Raw genomic sequence first — 26,462 nt, forward strand, 5'->3', positions numbered from 1 at the left:
GCGACAGCAGAGAGAGGCGCCGAGGGTGAGGTGGCGCGAGACAGCCTGGAGATGGGCCCCGCGTGGTAGCCCTGGTGCCGGCGCCTCACATCTCAGCATCCAGGGGCCGGTTCCGCCGCGCAGTCGAGCAGCAGGAGCTCGGGCACAGCTTTGTCGACAAAGAGCTTGAGCAAAATTTCGGCGAAGAAGTGCCACCGGCGGCACGCCGGGATGAATCCGGACCGATGACATTGTTCGGCACCGCGACGGCGAGCCGCCGCGGGCCCACAGGAGGGCTCGGAGCCGCGGCACCGGTCCGCGCCGCCAGCGGGGCGAGAGCACCAGCCTACAAGGGGCCACATGGCAGTTGCGATGGCGCTTTCACACACACACACACACACACACACACACACACACACACACACACACACACACACACACACACACACACACACACACACACACACACACACCACACACACCCGCGAGACCTCGAGTGAGTAGTGCCGAAGGCGCTGATTTTGATCGAAGTCGCAAATCACGAAACACACGCCCTCAGGAATGCAGCTGCCCTGCCCCTTCGCCTCCTCCCCTCGCCCCGCGCGACGCGGCGCGTGTTGGCCCTATGCGCGAGCGTGCCCAGCCGATTCGCCCAATGTCCCAAGCGCTGCAGCGCGCTCGTGCCGGCTGCCCGCCGTGCTGCGACCGCCGCGCGAGCGGCTCGCTCCGAGGCTCGAGCGCCACGAATCTGGCGCAGCCGGATTGCGGGCAGAGCGGCCGTCTAGCGCGCAGCCGCGAATCGCCTCCATGCCTACTGCGCTCCCGCGACGCCCGAAGCAAGCACGCGCCATGCTCATCCCATTTTATGCTGCTGACGCTCGTCCGGCCGCCTGCGCCCCCGCAGATCCAAAACAACGTGGGCGAGACGGGCGTGCCGCGGTGTCCTTGGAGCCGGGCCTCAAGCTGCGTGCGCTGCGAGTAGGTGCGGCCCTCTTGAGCCCCCTTCCTCTCGACTCCGCCCCTCAAAGACGCTCTCAAAGAGAGAAGCAGCGCTGGTGGCCCGGAACACGATGTGCAGCAATCAGAGCAGGAGATTAGCCGAGATAAACCGAGATTGAGCCGACATTTCGTCAATTAACATAATTAACGGAACTTTGACGAAATTCCTGGAAATGCTCTGGGGCATCATTGCGCCACGAGTTGACTAAATTGACGAGATCATCCGAGATTTCGTCAATTAGCATACTCAATTACCCGAGATTACCCGAGATCACTTTCGAGCCCGGTATGGCACTTCCGCACCTCTTTGTGGAGGCGCTCTATCGCTCGTCCTGATGCGCCACCCGAGATTGCCCGAGATTGTCATCAAGTTTCGTCAATTAATTTTAATTGACGAAATTTGACCTTAATTTGAAGCGCCCCTCCCCCCTCCCCCCTTCCCCCGCCCGTGAATATCACACACCCGCCATCCACCGCCCCCTATCATAGGTACGAGTGAACTCGATCAACAACATGTCAGAGAACAAGACGGAAGTGAAGGTCGGCATCATGCCGGCCGAAGACGGCAGCATCAAGCTCGTCATCTCCGAGTCGAACTCGCCTCCGCTCCTCGGAGCCAAGGCGGTGCGTGTGCGCTTGTTGTCGCAGATCTCCACTCTCCTCCCAAAAGCTCCCCATTCTCCCTCGCCGACAGGCGAGCGGCGCCAAGAATGCACCCGCTGAGGACGTCACCGTGGCCGAGTCCGGCGCGGAGGCGCCCCTCGACGAGAGCATCCTCAAGAAAGACCTGGCCGCGGAAGAGGCGACCGCCGCGGAGACGGTCGACTCGGACCGGGCCAAGGCCATTTTTGCCGCCCACAAGCCGAGCGCGGACGCCATTTTCTGGTCCAAGTTTGAGCGCCCGACCGACCCACCGACGGCCTGCACCGGCGTCACCAAGAACGGCCCGGCGCTCGAGCCGGTCACCAAAGTTGCCACGGCTGTCAAGCCGGCGGCGGCCGGCGGCGAGACGCTGCCGTCGACCAAGGAGTTTCCGGAGGATGAGCCCGCCCCGGCGGCGAGCGCCTGGCATTCCGCGCGCCGGCGTCTGCCAACCCACTATCTGACCCGCGTTCGATGCGTATAGGGCGACGCCGACTGGAACGTCTCGACCAAGGAGGTTCCAGAGATGGAGCCCGCCCCGGCGGCGAGCGCCTTGCATTCTGCGCCGTGCGTCTCCGACCCACTCCTTCGCTTGCACCCCGCTTTCATTGCACGTAGGGCGACGCCGACTGGACCGTCTCGGCCAAGGAGTTTGCAGAGGACCGGTGGACGCGGCGGAAGAGCCGGACGTCGAGGAGCTGTACACCGAGTCGATGTTCTCCGGGTTGGCGGCGGGGCAGGGAGTGCGCGCGCCGTTCGCGCCGAGCCGAGGCAGCGCCTCGCGCAGAGCCTTGGCCTGCTCCGACGCCTTGCTCTGCGCGATGGCCGCGCCCGCGTTGATGATCCGGTTCTGCCGCGGCTTGAAGAAGTCGAACATGCGCACGTCGGGCGCGAGGTCCAGGTCCCAGTACAGCTGGCCGGCCTCTTGCAGCCGTTCGCTGACGCGTCTGCGCGCCTGCCGCGTGTCGCCTTTGCTCACCTTATCGCGACGCTCCCACTTCTTGCCGAGCGTGTTGGGCGTGCCGTTGTAGACGTCGCTCATTAGCGGGCCGAGCGTCGTCTTTGGCCACTGTCCTTTCTCGATCTGATACGCCAGCTTCTCTGCAGTCTTCTGCCAGGTCGTGCCCTTCTCGTGGTTGTACACGGCCCACTCATAGAGCACGTCATTCTGCACCTCCTCGCGCGCCTGCGCCGGGACACGGGAAATAGGCTCAGGCCAGGTGGTAGATTCGGGGCTGCGGCGCTATTAGGCGTAACTTGAGTGCTGAAATTCCGGACAGACTATTTTCTCTGCGGCTCTCGCCTCCGCATCCTCGCGGAACACGCCAAGCTCGCTGTCGGCACTCATCGGCGCGCGCAACCCAAACCACTGGCTCTGCCCGATGGCCCCGGTCCCAGCTGCGACTGCCGCGCCCGAATCCGGCGCGCGCGACGCTGCTGGTGCCCGCCGCTGCTGTCGGAAGACCAGCGGCGTTTCGCGCGAGAAACGAGTGGCAGAATATCTTTTTAGGGGGGGGTCTAGCCTGGGTACCCTAGAAAGAATGCACCCGAACAGCTTCTCGGCGCAATGCTTGAGTGCAACGAACAACGGCACGAGCAGCGCCCAGTAGATTAGCCTGAGCGGCAGGAGCAGCCGCATGCTCAACGTGCTGCCATGATCGACGAGCTGAAACGTGTCCTCCAGCACGAGCTCGAGCGTCGTCACCTGCATAAGGGGGTCACTCGATTATATGGTGCGGCACCTGCAAGGCACACAATCCACACGCCGCACCCAGTACGGTGTCGACTCGCCAAGGAACGTTGTGACACCGCCGAGCACACCGCCGAGCAACGTCGTGACATCGAGGGCGAGCCATGAGCATGAGCACCAGCGCCACCACTTGGACTCCTCCTCCTCCTTCGCCGCCGCCGCCGCCGCCGCCTGCTTCGCGTGCGGTCGTGGCTCCTTTCTGCCGGATCCCACCTCAAACCACTGCCGCAGCTCGCCAGTGCGCTTGTCGTCTTGCAACTCCGCGTAGTCGGGCGGCAGAAGGCCAGCATCGTCAGGCCGCGACTGCTTGTCGAACTCCCTCTTGAGCAAGCTAATGAAAAAGGACTTGCCCGAGCCCCACTTCGCATAGACGCCGATGCACGTCGGCGGAGTTGCCGTAAGCAACATCGCGACGAGGGCCTCGGCGTAAGGGCGATACCCAAAGCGGTCGATGCCCTGCGGCTGGTCGTTGAGCGCGGCAGCCTTTGAAATGTTCGGGGTGCCTGGTAGGTTGATCTCGCTTGGTAGGCTGAGATGGACACTGATGCCGCGCCTTGTGCCTTCAGCATCCAGCTGCGCAAGCTTGCGGCCCACGTGGAGTGACTATTTCAGAGGGCAGGAGCGGTTAGCATGGGAGAGAGGCGGCGGGGCGTGTGCAACCGGTTGGGTCTCATGACCTTCAAGCTCGGGGCGGCGCCCTCGCTGAGTGCAGTGGCCAGCACCTGCAGGCCCTCGTCACCAATATCGTTGGCGCCGAGATCGAGCTCCTCAAGCCGCGGGGCGGCTCCCTGCTCCTTGAGGGCGGCGGCCAACGCGCAGCAGCCCACGTCGCCAATCTGATTCTTGCAGAGATAGAGCTTCTCGAGCCGCGGCGCTGCCCCGCTCGCCAGGACCTCCGCCACCTGCGCCGCCTCCGCGTCGCCCCAGCCGAGGTTGCTGTAGTTCAGCTTGGTCGCCTTGCCAAACTGCTCCTCGAAGGCGGCCTCGTACAGCCGCTTCAGGAGCGGCTTGTCGTCCTTGCCGTTGGTGAAGCTCTTCTTCTCCAGCTCCGCCGCGAACGCAGACGGCAGCAGCGGAGGGTGCCGGCCGCCGCTCTCGGTGCAGTCAACGATGAGGCTCTCGCGGTCGTACTCCTTGCCGTCGCGCATCAAGCCGAGGTCGAGCGAGAGCTGGCTGTTCTTGGTCAGACTCGCCAAGCTGCTCTCGAAAAAGCAAAAGCCGCGGTCAAAGTACTTGGCCACGTTGGTGCCCTCGGCCTGATCCTCCGCCTTGTGGCCGTCCGGGAAGGAGGTCAGCCGCAGCACCCAAGTGTGCTGGTGGGAGTAGAGCGTGCCGAGGCAGCCCAGCCCCTGCTTGAAGAGCGCGTTCTGCTCCTCGGTGCGCAGGACGCCGTTTGGGGGGTCGGGGTGCTGATGCAGCGAGCCGAAGTCCCAAAAGACACCGAGCCGCGTGAGTTTGCCGTAATTGTCAGTGAGCAGGGCCTTGAGCGCCCTCGCGACGCGGGCGAGGTTGGCTCCGCGCGGGTCGGGGTGGTCCTTGGTCAGCCACGGGAGGGAGAGCGCGGCGACGGGAAGGTCATACTCGTTGGTCGCCTCGACGAGGTCGGCGACGGGGAGGAAGGCCTCTTTGGGCAGAGCCTGGCGGTGGGCGAGGACGCCGCCCGCCTCGGCGTGGCGGATGAGCCACTGCGCGTCGAGGAGGGCGACGGCGCTGCTCGCGAGGACCGGCTCCAGGTCGCCGCCGCCGCGCTTGCGCCACAGCTCCAGCTTCTCCTCGTAGGTGCGCGGCATTTTCTCAACAGCGTGCACACGAGGCGAAACAGTCGCCGTTCACATAAACGCTGTGAACACACGTATGACCCGAAATCGCACGTTCACAGTCATACGTGTGTTGTGTGTGTGTATGGTAACGCAGGGGCTCGATCGAGGGGCAACGACGAGTGCTAGTGAACTTCGCGCAATGGCTCTCGGGCTTCGAGGGATACTCGAGAGAATAAGAGGTGATCGACGGAAGTGGCGGTATCAGCGAGACGTGTGTCTCGCGCCTTTGGGGGGGGGGGGGGGGGGGCTCTTCCCCTCTTGGAGCGCCGCCACCACCACCCAGAGCGCTGCAAGCAGCGCCGGGCAATGACGGCTTACCGCCCACCCAGCCCGCCAGCCCCAGGCATCGACCGCTCCTTTGGAATAGTGCTGCCGTCAGTGGCTGCACTAGACGCCCATTACTCGAGTAGATGGCGCGCGGCGCGGGCGGATGACTAGGGGAGAGAATGCGGAGAGACTAGCTCGCAGGTAGATGTGCTCAGCCAAGGGCAAGGGATGAGGGAATGTGTCGGTGTGAGCGGGCACATGTTTTCTTTTTCCACAGAGAGGCGCTGAAGACATGTACATGTCACATGTCCGCCACGCGTGAGCGCCTGCTCGCCGTTGGCGTCACCGCGGCCATGGTCGGTGCCCTCCTTTCGAGGCGGCGCGTCGCGCAGGGCCTCCTAGCCCTTTCTCGCCTCGCTTCCTCCGCCGCCGCCTCGCCGACCGCACCGCTCTCCGGTTGCCTCTATCGCTACAAGCACCCGTCCTGGCCGGCGCCGCTGCAGGCCTTCGAGTCGCCAGCTGCCCACGCGCACCGCAAGTACTGCGTCTACATCGGCGGACTCACCGACGGCCTGCTCGCTTGCTCATACGTCGAGGCGCTCGGCGCTGCGCTCGACGAGAGAGGCTGGTCGCTCGTCCAGCCTGTCCTCTCCTCCTCGTACGCCGGCTTCGGCTGCTCCTCGCTGCAGAGGGACGCAGACGAGCTGGCGCCGCTGCGCCACACACACACACACACACACACACTCACAACTGCAGCAGTCAATTTGAGTTCAACTACCAGCGCATATGCACGTGTGAGCAGGCGCAGCTCCTGCGGCACATCGCCGACCGCGAAGAGGGCGACGCAGAGTTTGCACTCGTCGGCGCCACTCCTCTCTCAGCCGGCAGTGGCGCCGCGCTGCCGGACGGCGCCTCTTCACACCTTCGCCGCTGTGAACAGGCCACTCTACCGGCTGCCAGGACGCCGTCACGCTGCTGCGGACGGCGCCGCCCGAGCTGCGCTGCAGGAGCGTGAGGGGTCGATGAGTCGCTCGCGTCAACTGTTTAGATACGGCCGGAGCTGCGATGCGGTATCCACCGTTGGTTCATACCTTACTTCACACATCCGACGCCCGAGCTGCGCCGTGCAGGGTCCGTGCGGCGGTGCTGCTAATTAGCTGCTAATTAACTGCTAATTAACTGCGAATTAACTGCGAATTCCCTGCGAATTCACTGCGAATTCACTGCTAATTAACTGCTGATTAACTGCGGAGCAGGGTCCGTGCGGCGGTGCTGCAGGCGCCGGTGAGCGACCGAGAGTCGCAGACTGTCGAGCAAGACTCGGACGGGTCACGCGGCAGGCGGGGAGAGACGGCCGAGATACAGCCGAGATGCAGCCGAGAGACAGCCGACAGACGGCCGAGATACTGCCGAGATATAGCCGAGATACAGCTGAGATACAGCCGAGATACTGCCGAGATACTGCCGAGATACTGCTGAGAGACAGCCGAGATATGCAGCTGAGCGACAGCCCATATGCAGCCGAGATGCAGCCGAGATAAGCAGATACACCCCGGCACGGGGATGGTTGCGGAGGCAGCGGAGGCAGCAGTGATCCGCGTCTCTTCACACACGCTTGCGGGGTGTGAACAGGCTGCTGGCGGAGGCGGAGGCGAAGCTGGCGGCGGGCGAGGGCGAGGCGCTGCTCAGCCAAAAGTACTACGGATTCGTCCCAATCAGCGCTTCGAGGTGCTTGCCGGTGGTTGAAGCCAGCAGGGCTGGGCGAGGCATGTGTGTGGTTCACAGCCTCGAGGTGTGAACAGGTTCGCGTCGCTGGTGGGGCGCGACGGGCAGCCTCCCCCCCCCCCCCCCCTGCCCCTCGGGCTCGGATCGGCGGACTGTTCACACCTCTGGCTGTGAACAGACCAGACGACCTCTTCTCCTCCGATTTCACCGACGAGCGGCTGGCAGCAGCGCGGCCGCATCCACATCAGCGCTAAAACCTACCCGCCAGTCACACCGTCTCCGCGTCTTTTCTCAGGCCGCGAAGCTCGGCCACATGGGCCTCGCTGGGCAGAGGGCGACGGCGCCGAGCCACCCGGGTCCGCCGCACTCTGTTCTGCCGCCGCACGCTGTCATGCGCCGCCTCGTCACACCCGCTGGCCGTGAGAGCAGGCCTGCGCACTCTCTTCTGCTTCTCCGGAGGCTACGACTACAATGCTGGCGGTCGACGCCTGCGAATTCGTGATTAATTAATTGGCAACCCGTCATCCATTAGGCGACGAACACGTGCTTGAGGCTGACGCCTACTCATCCATACTTAATTGACTAATTAATTAATTAACTAGGCGACGAACACATGCTCGAGGCTGACGCCTACTCATTCAGACTAATTAATTAATTAATTAATTAATTAATTAGTCAGGCGACGAACACATGCTTGAGGCTGACGCCTACTCATCCATACTCGGTGAAGTGATCACCCACCATTAGTCAGGCGACGAGTACGTCCCGCCGTCCGTCGACGTGCCGCTGCTGGCGAGGCGACATCGCCACATCTCGGACACATCTCGGATATCTTTCGGCTATACCTCTCGGCTATACATCGGCTATACATCGGCCACATCTCCGCTATATCTCGGCCATATCTCGACTCCCCTTCTGCGAGGCGCTTCGTCGCAGCGGCGGGCGGCGCAGAGAACGGCGCGTCCGCACTCATTCTAGCAGGCGGCGAGCCGCACTCACGCACCTCTTCAATCTCGGGTCATCTCGGGTCATCTCGGGCAATCTCACAGGCGCGTCGCACAATCTCGCCAAGCCTCCGCGGGCGGCGGGCGAGTTTGTCGCCGCCGTGTGCCGCACGCTCGACGAGATCTAGCCCCGAGAAAGTTGTTCAGCCGAGAGATGCGCGCGCATATATTCAGTATGCTCCGGCATACCGCAAGCGCGGAACAATGGCACCGATTGCCACGGCGTGTCTCCTAGGTAAATTTTCCGTAAAAGTATACTCTACGTGTACCGTCGTTTCCCCGAGCTCGACCCCCGGGCTCCCTCGACGCCTCGAGCCCCGTGCCCCTCTCACAGCCTCTTACGGCTTTACACGTTACAGTAAAGCCGTAGCGACACTCCGATCTCACATTGTCTGCGGTGCAGCGTCGCCCCCGCGCCTTCTCCTCCCACCTCCGACCCACGCGCGGGCTCCTGCCTGCGACGGTGTATCATTCACTTTATGCCACCGTCGCACTGCCCGTGTCCGGGTGTGGAGATGCGAGGGTCGCCCCCCCTTGCCGTGTGTGTGTGTTGCCCCACCACTTGTGTGTGTGGAGCAACTCTCGGCCGTCCCCCATCCCATTCGCGGCATGATCGGAGCCAACCCGAACCGCACCCGCACCCGCACCCGGGTACTGGCCGTCGGCGCGACTTTCGTCCTCCTCGTCGGCGCCTTTTGCAGCCTCTCGCCTGCGCTCCACCGCCTCAATGTCGGTACCCCACCGGAGAAGTGGCTTGACCCCTTGTTCGGCCTCGGCAGCATAATACTCGGCGTGCAACCAGAGGCTGAGTCAACCGAGACAACCGAGCTGGTTGCAGACGACACGGACGAGGGTCAGGCTGCTTTGGCGGCGCGCGGCCTGCCCGGCTTCGGAAAGTCTCCGGAGGAGGCTCCGGCCCCTGTTTCGGGCAGCGGCGCTGAAATCTGCACAAACGCCTGTTCCTATTCCGGCGATAATGTTTGCGACGACGGCGGGCCAGGGTCCGTGTATGTTTCGTGCAAGTATGGCACGGACTGCCTCGACTGTGGCTCGCGTGAGCCAGCACCTTCGCCGCCGCCGCCGCCGCCCTTCCCGCCGCCCCCGCCGCCGCAGCCGCCCTTCCCGCCGCCCCCGCCGCCGCAGCCTCCGACCAATACCCAAGTTATTATCAACGGCCTAGACCAGCCGCCGCACTTTGCGGCGGCTGCGTCTTCCGGGTACGTGCCTTACGACTGGTCGACATCGAGTTTCTACTGGAACGACGATAGCCAGGAAGTCGTCCACTTTCGCCCAGTCCTGCAGCCAGCTTCGGTCCCGTGTGTGCACCTTCCTTCTGAGGCTGGCAGGGGCGGCACCTTCTTGTGCGAGGAGCTTTGCAGGTTGGTCCCAACCGCAGCCGAGCACCCTACAGCATTCGGCTTTTGGGAGCTCGGAAGCTTGCACAAGAAGGGTCCCACTTACGGCCCCATCTTCAGCCTCATCGATGTTGATCAGGTGCTGGCTGAGAATGAGAGAAACCCCATAACAGGTTGAATCTGGGCCACATACTCACTGTGTTAAAGATAACAACATACTCACCGCCTAGGACTGCAAATTGTCAGAGGAGGAGCTGCTTCGCTGTTTCGGCGACGATCTGTACCAAATGGAGTGGTGGCAGGGGAATGGTGAGTACGGCGGCAGCAGGACAGCGTACACCGACAGGGGCGATCCTTTGCCCAAGGAGGGCCTCGCCGCGTATTATGATGACAACCAAGTGGTGAGAAATGTGGGTCCTGACTGGGCGCCCAAGTGGCGGGGCGGCGACTACGACGAGGCAAATGAGCAACTGAACGACGACGACGACGACTGGGGCCTACTTGAGAAACCCTACACCCTGCCATGCACCAAAGAGCACCCCGCCAACGAGTACTACAATTGGGGCTCCTATGATGAAGGGCTTTACTTTCGACCTAGTAGCGGTTTTCTTGACGAGCACGCATTGCGTGGAGATTTGCCGTGCGGGATGAAGAGCGAATGGGAAGAGGGTGGCGCTGGTTACCTGCGATCAATGGGCGCCTTGATGTCTCGTTCGTCGACGGGTTGAGGGGCATGTGGGTGCGCTTCCGATTGGCGACGTCCCCATGCGACTTTGAGAGAAGCGGGCTCGTTCACAACTTTCAAGAACCACCTTAACCTGACAGTGCTGTGATACTACATATGTAGGCGCTGCCTGTGGCCTCTCCTGTCCGCTCGATCCGTCCGCGTTTCCCCCTGGATGGTGCGACAGTTTTGCGACGGTGTATCATTCACTTTATGCCACCGTTGCATATCCGGATATGCAACGGTGGCATAAAGTGAATGATACACCGTCGCAGATGGAAGTCGATCGCGCGCGGTCGCCGGAGAATTCCTGGCGCGCAATATTAATTTCCCTCGACCAGCTACCGCTCTCTGCTGGCCCTCTTTCCCTCACCTCTGCCCGTCCGCCGCTCCCTGCGATGAGATGGTCTGTTAGAATGGCCCCCTTCGCTCTCGCCTCCCACAACGCCGGCAGCACACAGGCAGGTGTTCTGGACAAGACTCCACCACCCTCGCCCCCCCCCACCGTCTGTTCTTCATGCTCACACCATGTCGTTGCTCAGCTCGGTCACCTGCGACAGCGGTCCGGAGACATTGCCACGCCGACAGCCACTTCCGCGGGGCGTGTGTCCACACCGAGTAATTCACTTATGTTGCTCAGCCACTACCGCGGGGGGCGGGGGCACGCTCCCAGCACCCTCCCCATCTGTCTACCCAAGGGGGCGGGCGTGTGTATTCACTTAGTTTGCTCTCAGCCCCGCCCCGCACCTGCGACAGACTCGGAGACGCGCCCGCCGGCCGCGTAACCGGTTGCGTGCCGGCCGCCTCGCCGCCCTTCTTCTTGTCTCCGACCGCCGCGGGCAGCGCGGCCGGCGGAGGGAGGACCGGCCTCGCTGGGACACGCACCTGTTCACTCAGCAGCCGTGGTGCGTGAAGAGACGCCGTTCACACCCACACCCCGCCTCTGTCGGCCGGTGGAAAATCTCACGTGCTGCGGCGGCGTCGGCGGCTGCAGCGCGTCGTCCTTGCCCGCGGCTCGAGAGTCCGGCAACCTAAGGTAAGGTAAGGTAAACTTCTCCACACACACGAGGTGGTTGGCATCCTACGCTCCGAGATGCAGCCGAGCTGTGGGAGATCCAGCCGAGATGTGGGAGATGCAGCCGAGCTGTGGGGGCGAGGATGTACTCGCGGTATGTGTGACCCCCCTTATATCTCTCGATGATGACTGGCGAGGGGATGCTCAAGCCACGTCTAAGTCCCCTGTGTCGCTGTAGTCGCTTGGAGCGGTGTGGAGAACGGCCAGAGGTCTTGGAATCAAGGTTGCCTACTGCTGCTATACTGGTGAGGGGAGAGAGTGCGTACGCCCGTCTGGGGTGTGGTCGTGTTACCTATTACTGCTTACTGGTGAGGGGAGAGGGGGCAGGGGGGGCAGGGGGGAGGGGGGGCGTGCGCCGGTTGGGGGTGTCGTGTGGCGAGCTCGCGCGAAAGTTCTCGGCGACGCCTGTTCACAGCTGCGCGCTGTGAAGAGACGCCGTTCACAGGCTTGGCTGCGCCGCTACACAGCGCTCGAGGGCTCCGGCGAGCGGGAAGGCAGAGGCGGGCGAGTTGGTGCGAAACGTCTCGACCACCTGCGCGAACTGCACGGCGGCGCGGCAGACGACCTTAGAGACAAAGAAACAAACGATGATGAAGAAAAAGAAATAGAGCTGCGCTGCGGCGCGGCAGAAGACGTGTGCTCTGCCCAGCTCCTCGTGCAGCTTCGCGTTCTCCATCTCGTGCTTGCGCAGCTCCGCCTATCACCACCCCGTCACCACTGCTTTAACATCACAGCCTCGCGTCCACTCCTCCTCCGCCTCGCTGTCGCATCGCCTCCACCGCCGCCCGCATCTCGCGCTGTTCGCGAGAGAGCTGCACCCGCACCTGCTCACAACCAAACCCGGCCGTGAAGAGGCGCTGTTCACAGCAGCGGCGGCGGCGCGGCTGCACCCCCTTGCACGCACCGACTCCCGCTCCGCCTGCCAGAAAAGACCAAGTACGTGAAGGACCGAGAGGTGTGAAGAGCAGCTGCGACGGCGTCTGCTCCGCCTCCGTCGCCCGCTTCTCCTCAGCCACCTCGTCCATCTGCCTCGCCGCCTGTGACGGGTCGGTGGCGAGTCAGCAGACGCGCTCTTGACGGAGCCTCGTCCAGACGCCTCGCCGCCTCCGCTTGGGCTTCGTGGATCGAGTCCCGCGCCTTCATCAATCATTAATGGTTAATGAGTAATTATTATTATTGGGCTTCGTGGATCGAGTCCCGCGCCTTCATCAATCATTAATGGTTAATGAGTAATTATTATTATTGGGCTTCGTGGATCGAGTCCCGCGCCTTCATCAATCATTAATGGTTAATGAGTAATTATTATTATTGGGCTTCGTGGATCGAGTCCCGCGCCTTCATCAATCATTAATGGTTAATGAGTAATTATTATTATTGGGCTTCGTGGATCGAGTCCCGCGCCTTCATCAATCATTAATGGTTAATGAGTAATTATTATTATTGGGCTTCGTGGATCGAGTCCCGCGCCTTCATCAATCATTAATGGTTAATGAGTAATTATTATTATTGGGCTTCGTGGATCGAGTCCCGCGCCTTCATCAATCATTAATGGTTAATGAGTAATTATTATTATTGGGCTTCGTGGATCGAGTCCCGCGCCTTCATCAATCATTAATGGTTAATGAGTAATTATTATTATTGGGCTTCGTGGATCGAGTCCCGCGCCTTCATCAATCATTAATGGTTAATGAGTAATTATTATTATTGGGCTCCGTGGATCGAGTCCCGCGCCTTCATCTCGGCCTCGCGGATCTGCCTCCCCGCCTCCAGCTTCGCCTCCCGCACCTGCGAGTGACAGCCCGAGGTGACAGCAGAGGTGACAGCAGAGGTGACAGCAGAGGTGACAGCAGAGGTGCGGTCGAGGTGCAGCAGAGGTGCGGTCGAGGTGACAGTGCAGAGATGCAGCTGAGGTGACAGCAGAGGTGCTGCTGAGGTGCAGCCGAAGTGACAGCAGAGATGCAGCAGAGGTGCAGCCGAGATGTGCAGCGCCTCCCTCCCCGCCTCTAGCTGCGCCTCGCGCCCTCCTCTCACACCTCACTCAGTCAAATGTGTCTTGCTGTGTCTCCACTGTGTCTACCTCTCGGCTGTATCTCCATGTCTCTCGGCTGTGTCTCCACTGTGTCTACCTCTCGGCTGTATCTCCATGTCTACCTCTCGGCTGTATCTCTCGGCTGGACAGCGCACCTCGATCTTCACCTCGCGCAGCTGCTTCGTCGCCTCCTCCCGCTTCGCCTCCAGGACGCGCGAGTGGGCCGCCTGCCGCCAAGTAACCAATTAAGTATTACCAATAGGTATGATTATAGGTCGCGCGCACTAATACTCACCTCCCCCCCCCCCCCCTGCATCTCGCAGAGCTGTGAGTGAGAAAAAGAATTACGGCTGCCGCTGAGCCACCGACTAGTGACGGGCCTGCATCTCGCTGAGCTGGTGCTCCTTCAGCTCCGTCATGTCCCGGACCGCCTTCAGTAAGTAATCAACTAATCAACTAATTAACTAATGAATTAGACTCGGTCATGTCCCGGACCGCCTTCCGCTCGCGAGCGAGGTCGCCCGTCGTGCGATCGAGCCTGTTGTCACTTAATTAACTATCATCATGAGTGAGTATGATAAGGCGCGAGGTCGCCCGTGGTGCGATCGAGCCTGATAATAATTAACTATCTTCACATCATCAAGTATGATTAGGCGCGAGGTCGCCCGTCGTGCTCTCGAGCCGTGAGGAGAGGTTGTCCTTCTCCGCAGTCAGGCCGACCACTTTGGTTGCGAGCGTCTTGAGCTCCTCCACCTGCCGGCGCAGCTTCTCCTCCGCGTCGGACACGCGCGCCTGAAGGAGCGAGAGCCATACAAGTACTCAGTAACCAGTTAGGAGTAGTCGACTCGGAGTCCTCTGCGTTCGACACGCATAACGCGCGCCTTGGCCGCCGACGCCTCCGCCGCCAAGGCCAGCTCCATCCGCTGCTTGCCTGTCTCGGTGAACTGTATGATTGTTAGTGATCGGGGACCACACCCTTTCACCTCCTCAGCTCCCTCCGCTGCTCGCCTGTCGGTTGGTTAAAAGAGATCGGTGACTGATGACTATCCCTGACTTAACCAGGGCCAGCTCTGACGTCCCGCTGCTCGCCTGACCGGTCCGCCTCCGCCAACGCATCGCGCAGCCTATCCCTCAGTCAATGATGATGTAGTCCATTCATTAGGACACCGGTCCGCCTCCGCCACCGCAGCGTGCAGCCTGTCGCGCGACATCGCCTCTGCGCGACTAAGCGCATCCTCGAGGGCGACCTTGCCTGTTCACACCACACACCGCCGCAACTCCTGTGAAGAGGCGCCGTTCACACCGTGGCGCATGTGCCCCTCGAGGGCTCTATAGCGTCGCCTTCGTGCCTCGCCCTCGCCACCGCCTCCTCCACCGCCATCTGCGCGTGCTCCTACGCCGAGGGAGACATCTCGGGTGACCTCGGCCGATCTCGAGCGATCTCCTCCGCCGCCATCTGCGGCTGCTCGCTTTCAACGCTTTGAGCTCTCCAGCCTTGGCTGCGGCCTCGGCCTCCCGCCGCTGCTTCTGCTCCTGCGCCTCAACCTCGCGCGCCTGATCAATAACCAATCACAACTCAAGAACCAGTATCTAAGCACACGTCCCTGCCGAAGAGATCGCCGTCTGCACTGCAATCGCGAGCTTGAGAGCGTGCTGCTCCTCCGCCGCGTCCAGCAGCGCCTGCAGTCATGTGTGCATTAGAACTGGAGACACCAAGCTGATCGCTGCTCCTCCGCCGCGTCCAGCAGCGCCTGCAGATGCACACATCGAACACGACTGAGCATATACTGAACTATGTTCCAACGCGGCTGCTCCTCCGGCGGGTCCAGCAGAGCCTCCACGTCATCCTCGTACCGCTGCGCATCCTCGCGCCGCTCCATCTCCGACGCGCGGCGGAGCTTGTCCAGCGCAGCCTGTGGATCAACAGTTTCGTCATCTGCGGGCCCACCTCCACCCTCTCTCGGACGCCCCTGTGCGATCTCTTCCCGAGGAGGTGAGGCGAGAGCACCTGGGAGAGGCGGAGCTGGTCCTTGAGGGCGAGCACCTTTGCTCGCAGGGTGTCGTTGTCGTCGTCGTCGCCCAGCACCACCTCCGCCGGGCTCTTCCCCTCCGCCGCCCTCGCCGCCGCTTCGGTCGAGAGAGTCTCGCCGGCCGAGTCGCGGCTTCTGCGCGGCGGCCTCGCCTGCGCCGGCGAACCTCGTTGCTTCGCGAGTCTGTCGGGCGGGCGCGCTGCCTGCTCCTGCTCCGGCGGGTGGTACGGCGAGCTCGGCAGCCTCTCCTCCCTCGCCGCCGCCACCACCGCCTCGACCCGCGCCACAGCCCTCGTCGCCTCTGCCGCCAGCGCCGCGCCGTCCCAGCCCTCGGCGGGGGCGAGGCGCCGTCGCACGCGAAAGTCGTGGGCGCGCTTGGAGCCAATCTCGCGCAGCTTCTCGCGCAGCCGCACACCCTGCAGGAGGTGGCCGTCGATAGAGATGATCTCGTCGCCGACTTGGATCGGGTGCTCGCCGCCGCCGCCGGGAGGAGAGATGATCTCGAGGCAGGTATTTTGGGCGGAGACGCGGATGCCGAGGCCGCCGTCGTCGCCGCGGCGCACCGTGAACTCGAGCTCCTCCATATGTGTATATATAAAGCGAACGCCGTGACAAAAGAATTTACCGACGAAAGAATTTTACAAAAAAAGGCGCTCGCACGACACGATTCACGCGACAGGCGAGGCGCGGGCGACAAAAGAATTTTATTAACAAACTCCCCGCACGACACTAGTCACCAAAGAATTCTTAAAAGGCAAGCCTCTCTCACTCCACCCGCAACTTTCTCGCTAACACACGCGCACCGCCGAGCCTGGGGCGGGCGCGCTGCGGCCGCACGTCTAACTTCGTCATAGTGCCACGACGTGCGGCCTAGATTTAGCCCACGCGCCTCTGCTCGCAAACACTCACCCATTGAATTGTCACTGTCCGTGAGTGCGAGAAGGGCTAGCAGTAGGCAGCTAGCCTCTGAGGAGGGCGTCCATAGACACATCACTAGACCCCACACACGGTCTCGTCCGTGCTCGCCGGGCGGCGAGATTGCTAGAGGCGGAGCAAGCTGCTCTAGTCTCACATGTTACTTCCTGTTGTCTGTTGTTTGTTGTGCCCTTGTTTGTTTCTCTTGGCACCTGGTGACCGAGAACCCGTGACGAAAAACGAACGCACACCCAGCGCTAAGCGTGAGGACACGATTTCGAATTCGGAGGTGCATCTGAGCAAAATTGGGCCCGCTCAGGTGTGAAAAAAATATAAGGGTCAACCTGCCGATTCGATCCGGAAGCCATTCGGCCACCGAGCGGCCGACGGCCGAAGCAAGCAGAGTAGATGATGGTCTAGAGGTAGCGTGTTCAATCAGCGACCGATACCCGTAACACATTACCGCACTTGTCGGTAAGGTCGTGGTTGCTGACGAGCTCCGTGTGCGCCTCTCGCAGCTCGTCGAAACACTCTCCGGGCGCGGTCGAGACGTCGAGATCGGCGAAGGGCCTGTGTAGCTCGCGGATCGGCCGCGTGACGAGAGCCACACGTACCAACCCACGCGCCGCGAATGTCCTCGGCGCCAGTCAAGCCCATGCCGCCCATGTTGACTGGCAGACGCGCCTGCTTGAGCGCCCGCACCCACTGGACATCCTTGCGCCCGACTCGCGCGCCGCCGACAAGCTCGTACAGGCTGTCTGCAATCAGTCTGTCGTGCTCCCTCGCCGCCGCCAGGGTGACGCTGGGAGGCATTGTGCGGAGGAAGAAGGTGAGAGTGGTGTTCATGCAGAAGCGGATCAGCACCTGTGAGAGCTGCTGCGCCGTCCGGATCTTCTTGGAGTCCTGTTGGAGTCGCGCAAGGCGAGGATGCCCGGAAGCGGCTTCAAGGCCTTGCGGACCCGCTTGACCAGTTTGTCGCGGCACCACACAAGACCGCCAAGGAAGGCGCCGAGGACGCGGATGCCCGGAAGCACGCCGCCCTCGTAGGAGCCGTGGGGCGTCTATCGTCTTCGGCTCGCCCCTCCCCTCCGCTGGCCCCTCTGGGCCGGCGCGGGGCCCCCCGGAGGCACCGTGCGCCGCGCCGCAGTGCGGAAACGGGGCCCCGGCTCCACTAGTCTCCACTAGCACCGACTTCCCGATTAAGCTAGGTTAATCAGAGGGCAGATTTGGAAAGATCTCGAGGAGTACATACAGATAGACCCTCCAACCATCAGAAAACTCCGACCTGATCGGTCGTACTGACCGCCGACAGATCACTCCAGACAGCAGACAGGCCGACGTCTGCACGCGGCCGGCCGGGCGAGAGGCTTGACACGATCCGACCCTGCGACCCTGACGCTGCTGCTCTAGCTATCAGCCATGCACTGCTGACTGCTGCCACAATGTGCGACCTGTGCTGGCCCACTTGGCGGCCTTCCCGGTCAGTGGTGAGGCGCAGTTCAGAGCTGTCGATGGCGCGATGCCGCACTGGTCCCACATTGGTGACACGATACCACCAAGTTTGCCGGTCCAAGAGAGAGTCACCGGCGCTGTCCTGAGAAGGTGCATGGTCCCTCTTGACTGCCCATGCGCGCGAGGCCGTGTAGGCATAGCCTCGAGAGTGCCAGCAGCCAGTCGCCGAGGCAGTTTGTGACGCGCATTGCGCCAGAAGCGTGCACACGATGGAAGGACACCTTCCTACTGGCCGTACGATCAGGTCGTCACTGAATGCTTGATACTAAGGCCGCGAGCTATGCATCAATTGTGCATCATGGCACGGTCAGCTGCGCCGACAGGCTGTCGCAAGGCGTGATAGCATGGCCGCAAGTCGCCGAATTCCCATGAAAACAAGTAAAAATCGGCAAAAAAGAAAAAAAACTGACATAATCGGCGCCTGCGGCGGGCCATGGGACCCCATCACCCCCCCGCATGTGCACCACTAAGAAAATATTGCAGTCATTTCTTTTTTCCGCTGAGGCCCGGTCCTCATGGGCTGCGGGATGAGCAAGCCAGCTGCAGCAACGGACCCTTGGCAGCCAGCTGCAGAAGCGGACCCTTGGCAGCAGCTCACAATGCTCGAAGAGGCCAAGAGGTCCTCTGCTACCGCTGCAGCCTCGCTGCCCATCTCCTCCCCGCTGCCCAAGCTCACCGCCGCCGACCACAAGGGCATCCCGCTGCTGGCGGCCCTCGACGAGGCGCTCGTCGCCGCCCTCCGCTCCGGCGCCATCAAGCTGCTCCGCGCCGAGTTCCTGCGCGCCGACGGCTCCGAGGCGGTGCTGCCCGAGCTCCTCCGCCGGCAAGAGCTGGAGCGGTTGGAGGAGGAGCGACGCATCCGCATCTTCCTCACGCCGGAGGAGGCTGTTGCGGCGCTGCGCTCGCTGAGCCGCGAAGTCGCCGGGCTGACCTACGGCTGGGCCTCGCCGGACCACCCCGACGTGACTGGAGAGTATCTGGCGAACGTGCGGCGCTTCCTGCGCGACCCGCTCGGCGAGCACGTGACCGCCCTCTTCTGGGAGTGCGCCGCCGCCCCAGACCCACCCCAGACCCAGTGGCTGCACTGCGTGGGAGGGCAGGCGTTCTCTCTGCGCCTATCCTTGACACCCCCCGCCCCCCGCGCGCCTGCCCTCCGCAGCTTCTCTTCGCTCCCGCAAAAGCCGAGGACGGCGGCAGAGGACGAGTTCTTCTATCAAGCGCTCAAGGTCCGCGCCGCCTTCTCCCCGCCGCCCTCTGCGCCCGCCGCGCTTCTACTCCCCACTCTCTCGCCCGCACACATGCCCTTGCTTCTCCCCACGCCTCCCTTCTCCTCGCCCCTCCGCAGGTCATGGGCGACGTCTACGCCTCTCTCTTCGGCACGATCGTCATCCGCCACCGCTCCGTGCCAGCCCGCCCGGCGGAGCTGGACGGCGAGGTGGTCGTCCTCGTCGAGAAGGGCGACGGGCTCGACGGCGCCGGCGCCGAGGCAGAGCTGCGCAGTGCTCTCGGGGCGTTTGAGAACCCGCGCTACGAGGAGGGCCGGTGGCGCGTGCGCTTCCCAACGCACGCGGCGGCGGAGGCGGTGGCGGCAGCAGCTGCAGCAGACGCGTTGCCGGGCGCGATCGCCGTCTTCCTCTTCTACAACGGCCGCCCTTACCTCGCTCGCGGGGTGCGCACCCCCCTCCCCCCCGGGCCCCCCCCCCCCTCCTCTTCCTCTTGTCTACCCTTCCCTTCCACCACAGCCGCCGCGATGCGGCGTGCGAGAGTCCCCAACCCCGCTCTCAGAGGTGCCCCGCCAGCCCGCCACCACCACAGCTCTGCTCTTCCGCAACCCCCCCCCCCCTCCCCCTCTCCGCTGGCAGGTGGACGACGTTTGAGAGCGCCGTGAGCACCGAGGCGCTCGCGCGCCTCGCCTACTTCCCAGGGCTGGGCAAGCTGCTGGAAGAGCGGCTGCCGCCCAAGGTCGTCGAGATCGACGGCGCGGGGCCGCGTGTGGCAGAGATGGAGGACCGCGCCGACGAGGGGATGGGGCCGCGTAACAAGCGCGTGATCGCCGCGATCGAGGAGGCCTCCTTCACGGGCAAGGGCGACAAGCCGGTGGTCGTCCAGCTGTACCGTGACTACGCAACCAAGGTGAACAACGCGATGGTTGACTCGGGCGAGGCGATGAAGGCGGAGTACGTGGGCGAGCGCAACGCGGCGGGAGAGCGCGAGGGGCGCGGCGTCTACCGGTTCGCCGACGGCACCGTCTACGACGGCGAGTGGAAGGCGGGTATGTACGAGGGGCGCGGCGTCATGCGGTACGCCAGCGGCAACGTCTACGATGGCGAGTACAAGGCGGGTATGAAGGATGGGCGCGGCGTCTTGCGGTACGCCGACGGCGACGTCTACGAGGGCGAGTTCAAGGCGGGTAAGATGGAGGGGCGCGGCGTCTACCGGTACGCCGACGGCGACGTCTACGACGGCGAGTACAAGGCGGGTAAGTACGAGGGGCGCGGCGTCTTCCAGTACGCCGACGGCGGCGTGGACTCGTGCTTCTACAAGCAGGATGCTGACGTCGGCGAGGGCGTCAGGTGGAAGGCGGACGGGCGGCGGGCGGGGCGGCTGCGTGACGGGGAGGAGGAGGAGGAGATCTCGCTGGAGGAGGCGCGGCGGACCGCCGAGCGGCTCGGGCTCCCCCTCCCCTCCCCGCTAACCGGCGCGTGAGGCACGAGCACTCTTAAAAGCGAGAGAGCACGCGGAGAGAGCATGAGACCAAGCCGAAGGGCCCGGGGCCGGGGCCGGGGGGGGGGGGGGGGGGGCGATATACCAACCTCACATGAGGTTGAGAGAGAGGGCGGCCCCTCACTACGAAATAGTTGTGTGGAGCGTGTCTCTAGCCTGCGGCTGCGCGCGCAGCGCACATGTCAAAGCCGGCATGTGTGTGCATGGCTTGTGGCGCTTTTACGTTATCTACCGATACTACCGAGTACCGTAATGCGTAAAAGTATGTGGCGCCAGACAGCACTCAGGTGAACAGGTCTCAGCACTTTTTGCCGTACGGCTTTACGCATATGATCTTTCTGCAGTCCCTGGGCTGGTGCTGGCTGCTGAGTGCTGTGTGCTGGCCCTGCTGCTCACGTGACGACGGCGTCCCCTCACGCCGCGTCGGCCTTTACTCACTCACTAGAGCTCACTCGCAAGGTTCGCACAACATCGCCCCCTCCCCCTCCCCGCCGCCGCCGCTCTCCGGCAGAGAGTACACGACGATGTTCTTCCCTTCGAAGGGCAACGTCCTCGTGCCGATGCGGCCGGGCGCCTTGTCGACCAAATACCTGTTCACAGCTGTAGGTGTTAAGAAACGCTGTTCTCGGCCCCTTGAGGCGTTGTCGACGAAGTACCTGTTCACGCTCAACGGTGTGAACGGGCGAGGCTCACGCGGGGCAAGCGGTCGGTGTGTTGGCGGCGAGGGCACTTGACAAAGGCGGTGTACGAGGTGACTCGCTTCCCGCGCTTGTCCCTGCGGGTGGGGAAGTACGCAGAGTAGACGCAGCAGGGCACCTAGTAGTGTTCACGGCTGGAGGTGTGAAGAGGCAAGCTTCACGGCGGGCGAGCAACAAACGGCAAATGTTGCGGGCCACGGCAAACGGCTTGCCGCTGGCCTGTTCACAGCAGCAGGGTGTGAAGAGAAGCTGCTCACAGCATGCGGACCGGCCTACAGCCGCCCGCCAGCGCAAAGTCGACGATCGCCTCCGTCGCTCCGTCGGGGTGCATCCCCACCACCGCCGAGCAGTGCACGAGCGTCCGCCACACCTGCCCACACCGCCGCCTCGTCACAGCAGCGCCGCCATGCAGCGTGTGCCTCCCAACCCTTCCTTGCGCCGGCCGCACCTCGGCCGCACCCGGCTGGCCGCTATGAGGGCCCACCCCCGCCGCCTCGCCTCGCTCCTCCTCCTCCCCCCCCTCCCCCACCGCCACCAGCCCCTTGTCGGTCCACCGCAGCGAGGACGCCTGTTCACACAGCGCGCGCTGTGAAGAGACGCCGTTACACCCCTCCCCTCCGTGCTGCAGCTGTGAACGGCGCCTCGTCGCACAAGCGCGCCGCCACCGCCGCCGCCGCCTCCGCCGCCGCCGCCTCCTCCCCCACCGGCCCCTCGCCGCAGGGGCTTGGCTCGGCCAAGAAGGGAAGCAGCCCCTCCCACAGCGAGGCCACAAACAGGCACGGCCAGTGCCTGGCGCGTTCATTGATCGGTTAGAAGTGGTTACTTAATTAACAAGCACGGCCAATGCCTGGCGCGTTCATTGGTTGATTGAGTGAGTGATTGATCGATTAACGGGCAAGGCCAGTGCCTTCATCATTAGTTACTCCTCACTCCAGAGAAACCTTCATCATTAGTTACTCCTCACTCCAGAGAAGCCTTCATCATTAGTTACTCCTCCCTCCAGAGAAAGGAATGGCAATCCGGTGCCTGGCGCGTTCATTACCGGAGTACGAAGGTCGTCATCGATTAATTAGCAGGCAAGGCCGGTGCCTGGCCAACCGCTCCTTCATTAACTACATGTGCTCTCGGGGGACCTCTCGCGCTCTCCCGTGCCTGGGCAGCTGGTACGGCCCGGATGCTGCCGCTGCCGCCCACTCGCACCGAAGACTGCGGGCCACTACCCTCGCCTGGCAATGAATTAACGAAGTGCGTCAGGCGAATCGGTTAACTCGTCACTAAGCGTGCCACTACCCTCGCCTGTTCACAGCCGCCTGCTGTGAAGAGAGGCGCACAGCCCACGGCCCAGCGGCATGCGGCGCCGCCGCCCACACCTCAATGTCCGAAGGCAGCTTGCCGCCGCCACCGCCATCGCCGCCACCTCCGCCACCGCCACCGCCCTCTCCGCCGCCGCCACCGCCCTCGCGGCCATCACCACCGCCGCCGCAACCGCCACCGCCACCACCGCCGCCACCCCCGTCGAGCCCTCGGCGACCGGCCGGGCGGTTGTACGCCTAGCAAGACACTTCCTAGACACTTCCCAGACACTTCCTAGACACTTCCTAGCCGAGGTATGTCGAGATGAGCCGAGATGAGCCGAGATGAGCCGAGGTTAGCCGAGGTTCGCCGACTCGTGGTCATTAGCTCGTGCATAACGAGTTAGCGATGCGGCGGTAATGAATAAACCAACCTAAGTAGTTCATTAATTAATTAATTAGCGATGCGGCGCCTGCAGCGGCTCGGTGCGGAAGTAGAGCCCTCGCTCCCACTTCCGCCCCAGCCTCCTCGCCGTCATCTCGCGCGGGTCCACCACGGTCACCTGACGAGTCAATCAACCTCGGCTGATCTCGGCTGATCTCGGCTGATCTCGGCTGATCTCGCCGTCATCTCGGGTCAACTTGAGCAATCTCTCGTCCATCCCTACCCACAAGTCACTCCGTACTACAGGGGGGCTGCACCGCGCTCACCGGCACGCGGTTTAAGTTGAGAAGCTCGAAGCCGAGGGCGCCCTATACCGACGTATTCGTAATCCATTCGCGATTTCGTTAATTGAGTAACGCCTAAGGCCCTGGGTGTGTGTGTGCAGCTTAGAGCCGAGAGCGCCCTACCCTCTCATCCCGACCCACTCACTCCTCGACTGGTCGCTTCAGTCGAGGGGGCGAGGAGGACGGAGGTGCCTCGGAGGTGCTTCGGAGGTGCTTCGGAGGTGCCTCGGAGGTGCCTCCGAAGAGTCTCGGAAGAGTCTCGGAAGAGTCTCACAAATGTCCCGGAAGCGCGTGGCGGCTTCTCAGAAGTCTCTCGCGGCATTCTCGCTTTAAATTCTCGCGGGCGGCGGCGCCTGCCCCCCTGCCACGTCGAGCACGCCTGCAGACCATGCCACCGACGTGTCATGGCCGTGTCCCGGAGGGGCGGCCGGCCTGGCAGTGGCTGTCGAGCGGGCCTGCTCCCGACGCCAGCGACTCGAGGCCGTAGGTGTCGATCAGGAAGCGGCGCAGCGCGCCCGCGCGCTCCTTGTTCCGCACCCGCGGCCGCTCCGTGAAGCGCGAGGCGGACTTGGCAGGCCGCAACGCCCGCACGGCCTCTCCCTGCTCCCGAAGCGCCGCAGCCGCAGCGAGGAGATGCTCGCGCGGCGCGCCGGAGGCGGCGAGCGACTTGCAGCGGTCGCGTAGAACCGAGTAGCGCGCCTGAGCCTCGACGAGGTCGGCTGATGGCGGTGGTGGCGGCGGCGGTGGCGGCGGCGGCGGCTCTGAGTGCGAGAAGGCGCAGCGAGTTCCGTAAAGGCACAGGCCCTTCCGAAAGTGGCGGCACACGGCGGGCCGATTTGGGTCGAGCCGACGTGGCGCTGTCGGACGGGTGCCTGGCTCGCTCGGCATGTGGGATGTAGCGTGATGCGAGCTGGCCAGAGAGGTGTACGATGGCCAGCAGCACGGAGACGGCTACAGCGGCCCCCCGGGGCGCCTCCAAGCGGCACACGCGACACGATTCACACCCGTCCGCACCCGCGACAGGCCGCTGGCATCGTGTGTCCTACCTGCGCGGGTCTTCGAGCTCGCCGCCGGCGGCGAGCCAGCATAGCTCGTCGCTCGACGGGAGCCTGTCCGGTATGCTCTGGGCATGCTGTAGAGCATCGCCAACTTTCTGGGAGGGTCTACAGGGCCAGTGTTTGCGAGCAGAGGCGCGTGGGCTAAATCTAGGCCGCACGTCGTGGCACTATGACGAAGGTAGACGTGCGGCTGCAGCGCGCCCGCCGCAGGCTCGGCGGTGCGCGCGTGTTAGCGATAAAGTTGCGGGTAGAGCCGTTCCCGACTTTTCGAATGCGAGGCCTATGCGACGAGTGCCAGTCGCACTGTGAGAGAGCGATCCTGCGCTAAGCTCAAAAGAAATTGGTTGGCGGGGCGGCGGGCGCGGGTGCGAGGTGCGGTGCGGTGCGTGCAATCGTGTGTTTGGCGTCATGTCGTGTGTGCCTTCGCTTGTTCCTATTAACAACGAAGTCTAGCTCAAAAAAAGAAATTCACCGCTAGCAAGACCGCCGCGGCGCCTGCACGCCTCAGCGAATCCCCGCTCATGTGGCAGGGCCAACACGGTTACGGCCAGCAGCAGCCCCAGCAGCTATACGGCCAGCAGCAGCCCCAGCAGTACGGCCAGCAGCAGCAGCAGCAGCAGCAGCAGCAAGGCTACGCGCAGCAGCAGTACACGCAGCAGCAGGCATATGGCCAACAGCAGTACGGTGGCTACGGGCAGCAGCAGGGCTACGGGCAGCAGGGCTACGCGCAGCAGCCGTACGGGTACCAGCAGCACCCGCCGGGGCAGTACCCGCAGCAGGCGTATGGCCAGCAGCAGCAGCAGCCGCCGCAGCAGGGCTACGGCCAGGGCATGCCCGGCATGGGCGCGTCGCCAGCCGGGTACGGGATGGGGATGGGCGCTGCGGCGGGGGGCGGCGGGGCGGCGTCTACGGCGGACGGGCTCAAGCTGCAGGCCACCGCCGTCAACCCCATTGACAGCCTCTTTGGCAAGAAGAAGGCGGCCGGCACTTCCGAGACACGTCCGACACACGCCCGAGACTTTGCCGCACCCCCGCCCGACACCCTGCCACGCCCCTCTCGCACCCCCTGCCCCCGCCCCCGCTCCGGCAAGGCGTCGCACGCCCCTGTGCCGCCGCACGGACCGCCGCGCCCACGCCTCTTCCCACCACGCCCTCCCATCTCCATGACACGCCCACGACACGCCCACGACTCGCACACACGTCGCTACCGATACGTCCATGGCGTGCCCACGACATGTCCACGACACGTCCACGACGCGCCTGTAGGCGGAAGCGGGCGTGGGCGGCGGCGCCTGCATGCCGGTGATGGGCGGAGGGATGGGCGGAGGGATGGGCGGAGGGATGGGCGGAGGGATGGGCGGAGGGATGGGCGGAGGGATGGGGGCGGCTGCCGGCATGCAAGGCGGCGGCATGGCGGGCGGTGGCATGGCGGGCGGCGGAGGGGCGACGGTTGGAGTGGCGGGCGGGGCGTTTGGGGGAGGGGTGGGGCAGGTTGGTGGTGGCGGCCAGGGCATGGCGGGCATGCCAGGGGTGCAGGGAGGGGTGCAGGGAGGGGTGCAGGGAGGGGTGCAGGGAGGGGTGCAGGGAGGGGTGCAGGGCGGGGGGGGAGGTGTGGGCGGAGGCGGGATGGGAGGTGCCATGGGAGGTGCCATGGTGGGCGGAGGAGGCATGGGCGGAGGGATGATGATGGGCGGCGGCATGGCTGCGGCGGGGGGCATGGGCAGCCGAGGTCCGTACACAGCCGAGCTGCAGCCGAGATGCAGCCGAGATGCTAGCCGAGATGCTAGCTGCGATGCAGCCGAGCTGGCGCCGAGATATCGTTGAGTTCCGTGTCCCGCCACAACGCCTGGTTCCGCGCTTTCGTTGAGCCGGCGTATTTCTTCTTTTATCCTAGGCGCCTCACCGGCCGTGTCGCGGCGCCAGTCCATCGACGGCAGCGTTGGGGGAGGAATGGGCGGAGGAATGGGCGGAGGCATGGGCGGAGGAATGGGCGGAGGAATGGGCGGAGGCATGGGAGGAGGCATGGGAGGAGGAATGGGAGGAGGCATGGGTGGGGGGGCGGCGCCGATGCAGCCGCAGTTGCGGGTGCAGATGCAGATGCAGATGCAGCAGGGGCAGCAGGGGCAGTTGGGGGA

At 63.7% G+C, this 26,462-nt stretch overlaps 4 protein-coding genes across 4 annotated transcripts; 2 read left to right on the forward strand and 2 right to left on the reverse strand.

The window, feature by feature from the left end:
• Nucleotides 1-5,762: 5,762 nt before the first annotated feature.
• On the forward strand, nt 5,763-8,454 carry EMIHUDRAFT_462653 (hypothetical protein; the record flags this gene model as incomplete). Its single annotated transcript, XM_005785618.1, has 12 exons — nt 5,763-6,215; nt 6,260-6,344; nt 6,398-6,464; nt 6,714-6,797; nt 7,090-7,185; nt 7,260-7,286; nt 7,361-7,403; nt 7,478-7,538; nt 7,612-7,641; nt 7,934-7,979; nt 8,105-8,163; nt 8,232-8,454. 12 exons carry the CDS (start codon nt 5,763-5,765, stop codon nt 8,312-8,314), a joined length of 1,134 nt encoding a protein of 377 aa, XP_005785675.1. The 3' UTR covers nt 8,315-8,454.
• Nucleotides 8,455-10,330: 1,876 nt separating this feature from the next.
• Nucleotides 10,331-13,881, reverse strand: EMIHUDRAFT_434125 (hypothetical protein). Its single transcript, XM_005785619.1, has 15 exons — nt 13,868-13,881; nt 13,750-13,800; nt 13,525-13,596; nt 13,072-13,125; nt 12,437-12,477; nt 12,330-12,369; nt 12,245-12,259; nt 12,114-12,164; nt 11,975-12,037; nt 11,821-11,905; nt 11,697-11,745; nt 11,233-11,296; nt 11,013-11,150; nt 10,787-10,816; nt 10,331-10,438 (listed from the first exon to the last, which is right to left on the reverse strand). The coding sequence occupies exons 2-14, from the start codon at nt 13,786-13,788 to the stop codon at nt 10,787-10,789; spliced, it is 741 nt and encodes a 246-aa protein (XP_005785676.1). The 5' UTR covers nt 13,789-13,800; nt 13,868-13,881; the 3' UTR covers nt 10,331-10,438.
• Nucleotides 13,882-20,022: 6,141 nt separating this feature from the next.
• Nucleotides 20,023-20,325, forward strand: EMIHUDRAFT_48135 (hypothetical protein; the record flags this gene model as incomplete). Its single annotated transcript, XM_005785620.1, has 1 exon — nt 20,023-20,325. A coding segment is annotated over one exon (303 nt), but the record flags the coding sequence as incomplete, so codon positions are not given.
• Nucleotides 20,326-20,998: 673 nt separating this feature from the next.
• Nucleotides 20,999-24,157, reverse strand: EMIHUDRAFT_98940 (hypothetical protein; the record flags this gene model as incomplete). Its single annotated transcript, XM_005785621.1, has 8 exons — nt 20,999-21,140; nt 21,281-21,366; nt 21,447-21,467; nt 21,517-21,618; nt 21,697-21,816; nt 21,914-22,037; nt 22,619-22,798; nt 23,745-24,157. 8 exons carry the CDS (start codon nt 24,155-24,157, stop codon nt 20,999-21,001), a joined length of 1,188 nt encoding a protein of 395 aa, XP_005785678.1.
• Nucleotides 24,158-26,462: the final 2,305 nt, after the last annotated feature.

The sequence above is a fragment of the Emiliania huxleyi genome (assembly GCF_000372725.1).
Source record: "Emiliania huxleyi CCMP1516 chromosome Unknown EMIHUscaffold_16, whole genome shotgun sequence".
Taxonomy (NCBI): Eukaryota; Haptophyta; order Isochrysidales; family Noelaerhabdaceae; genus Emiliania; species Emiliania huxleyi.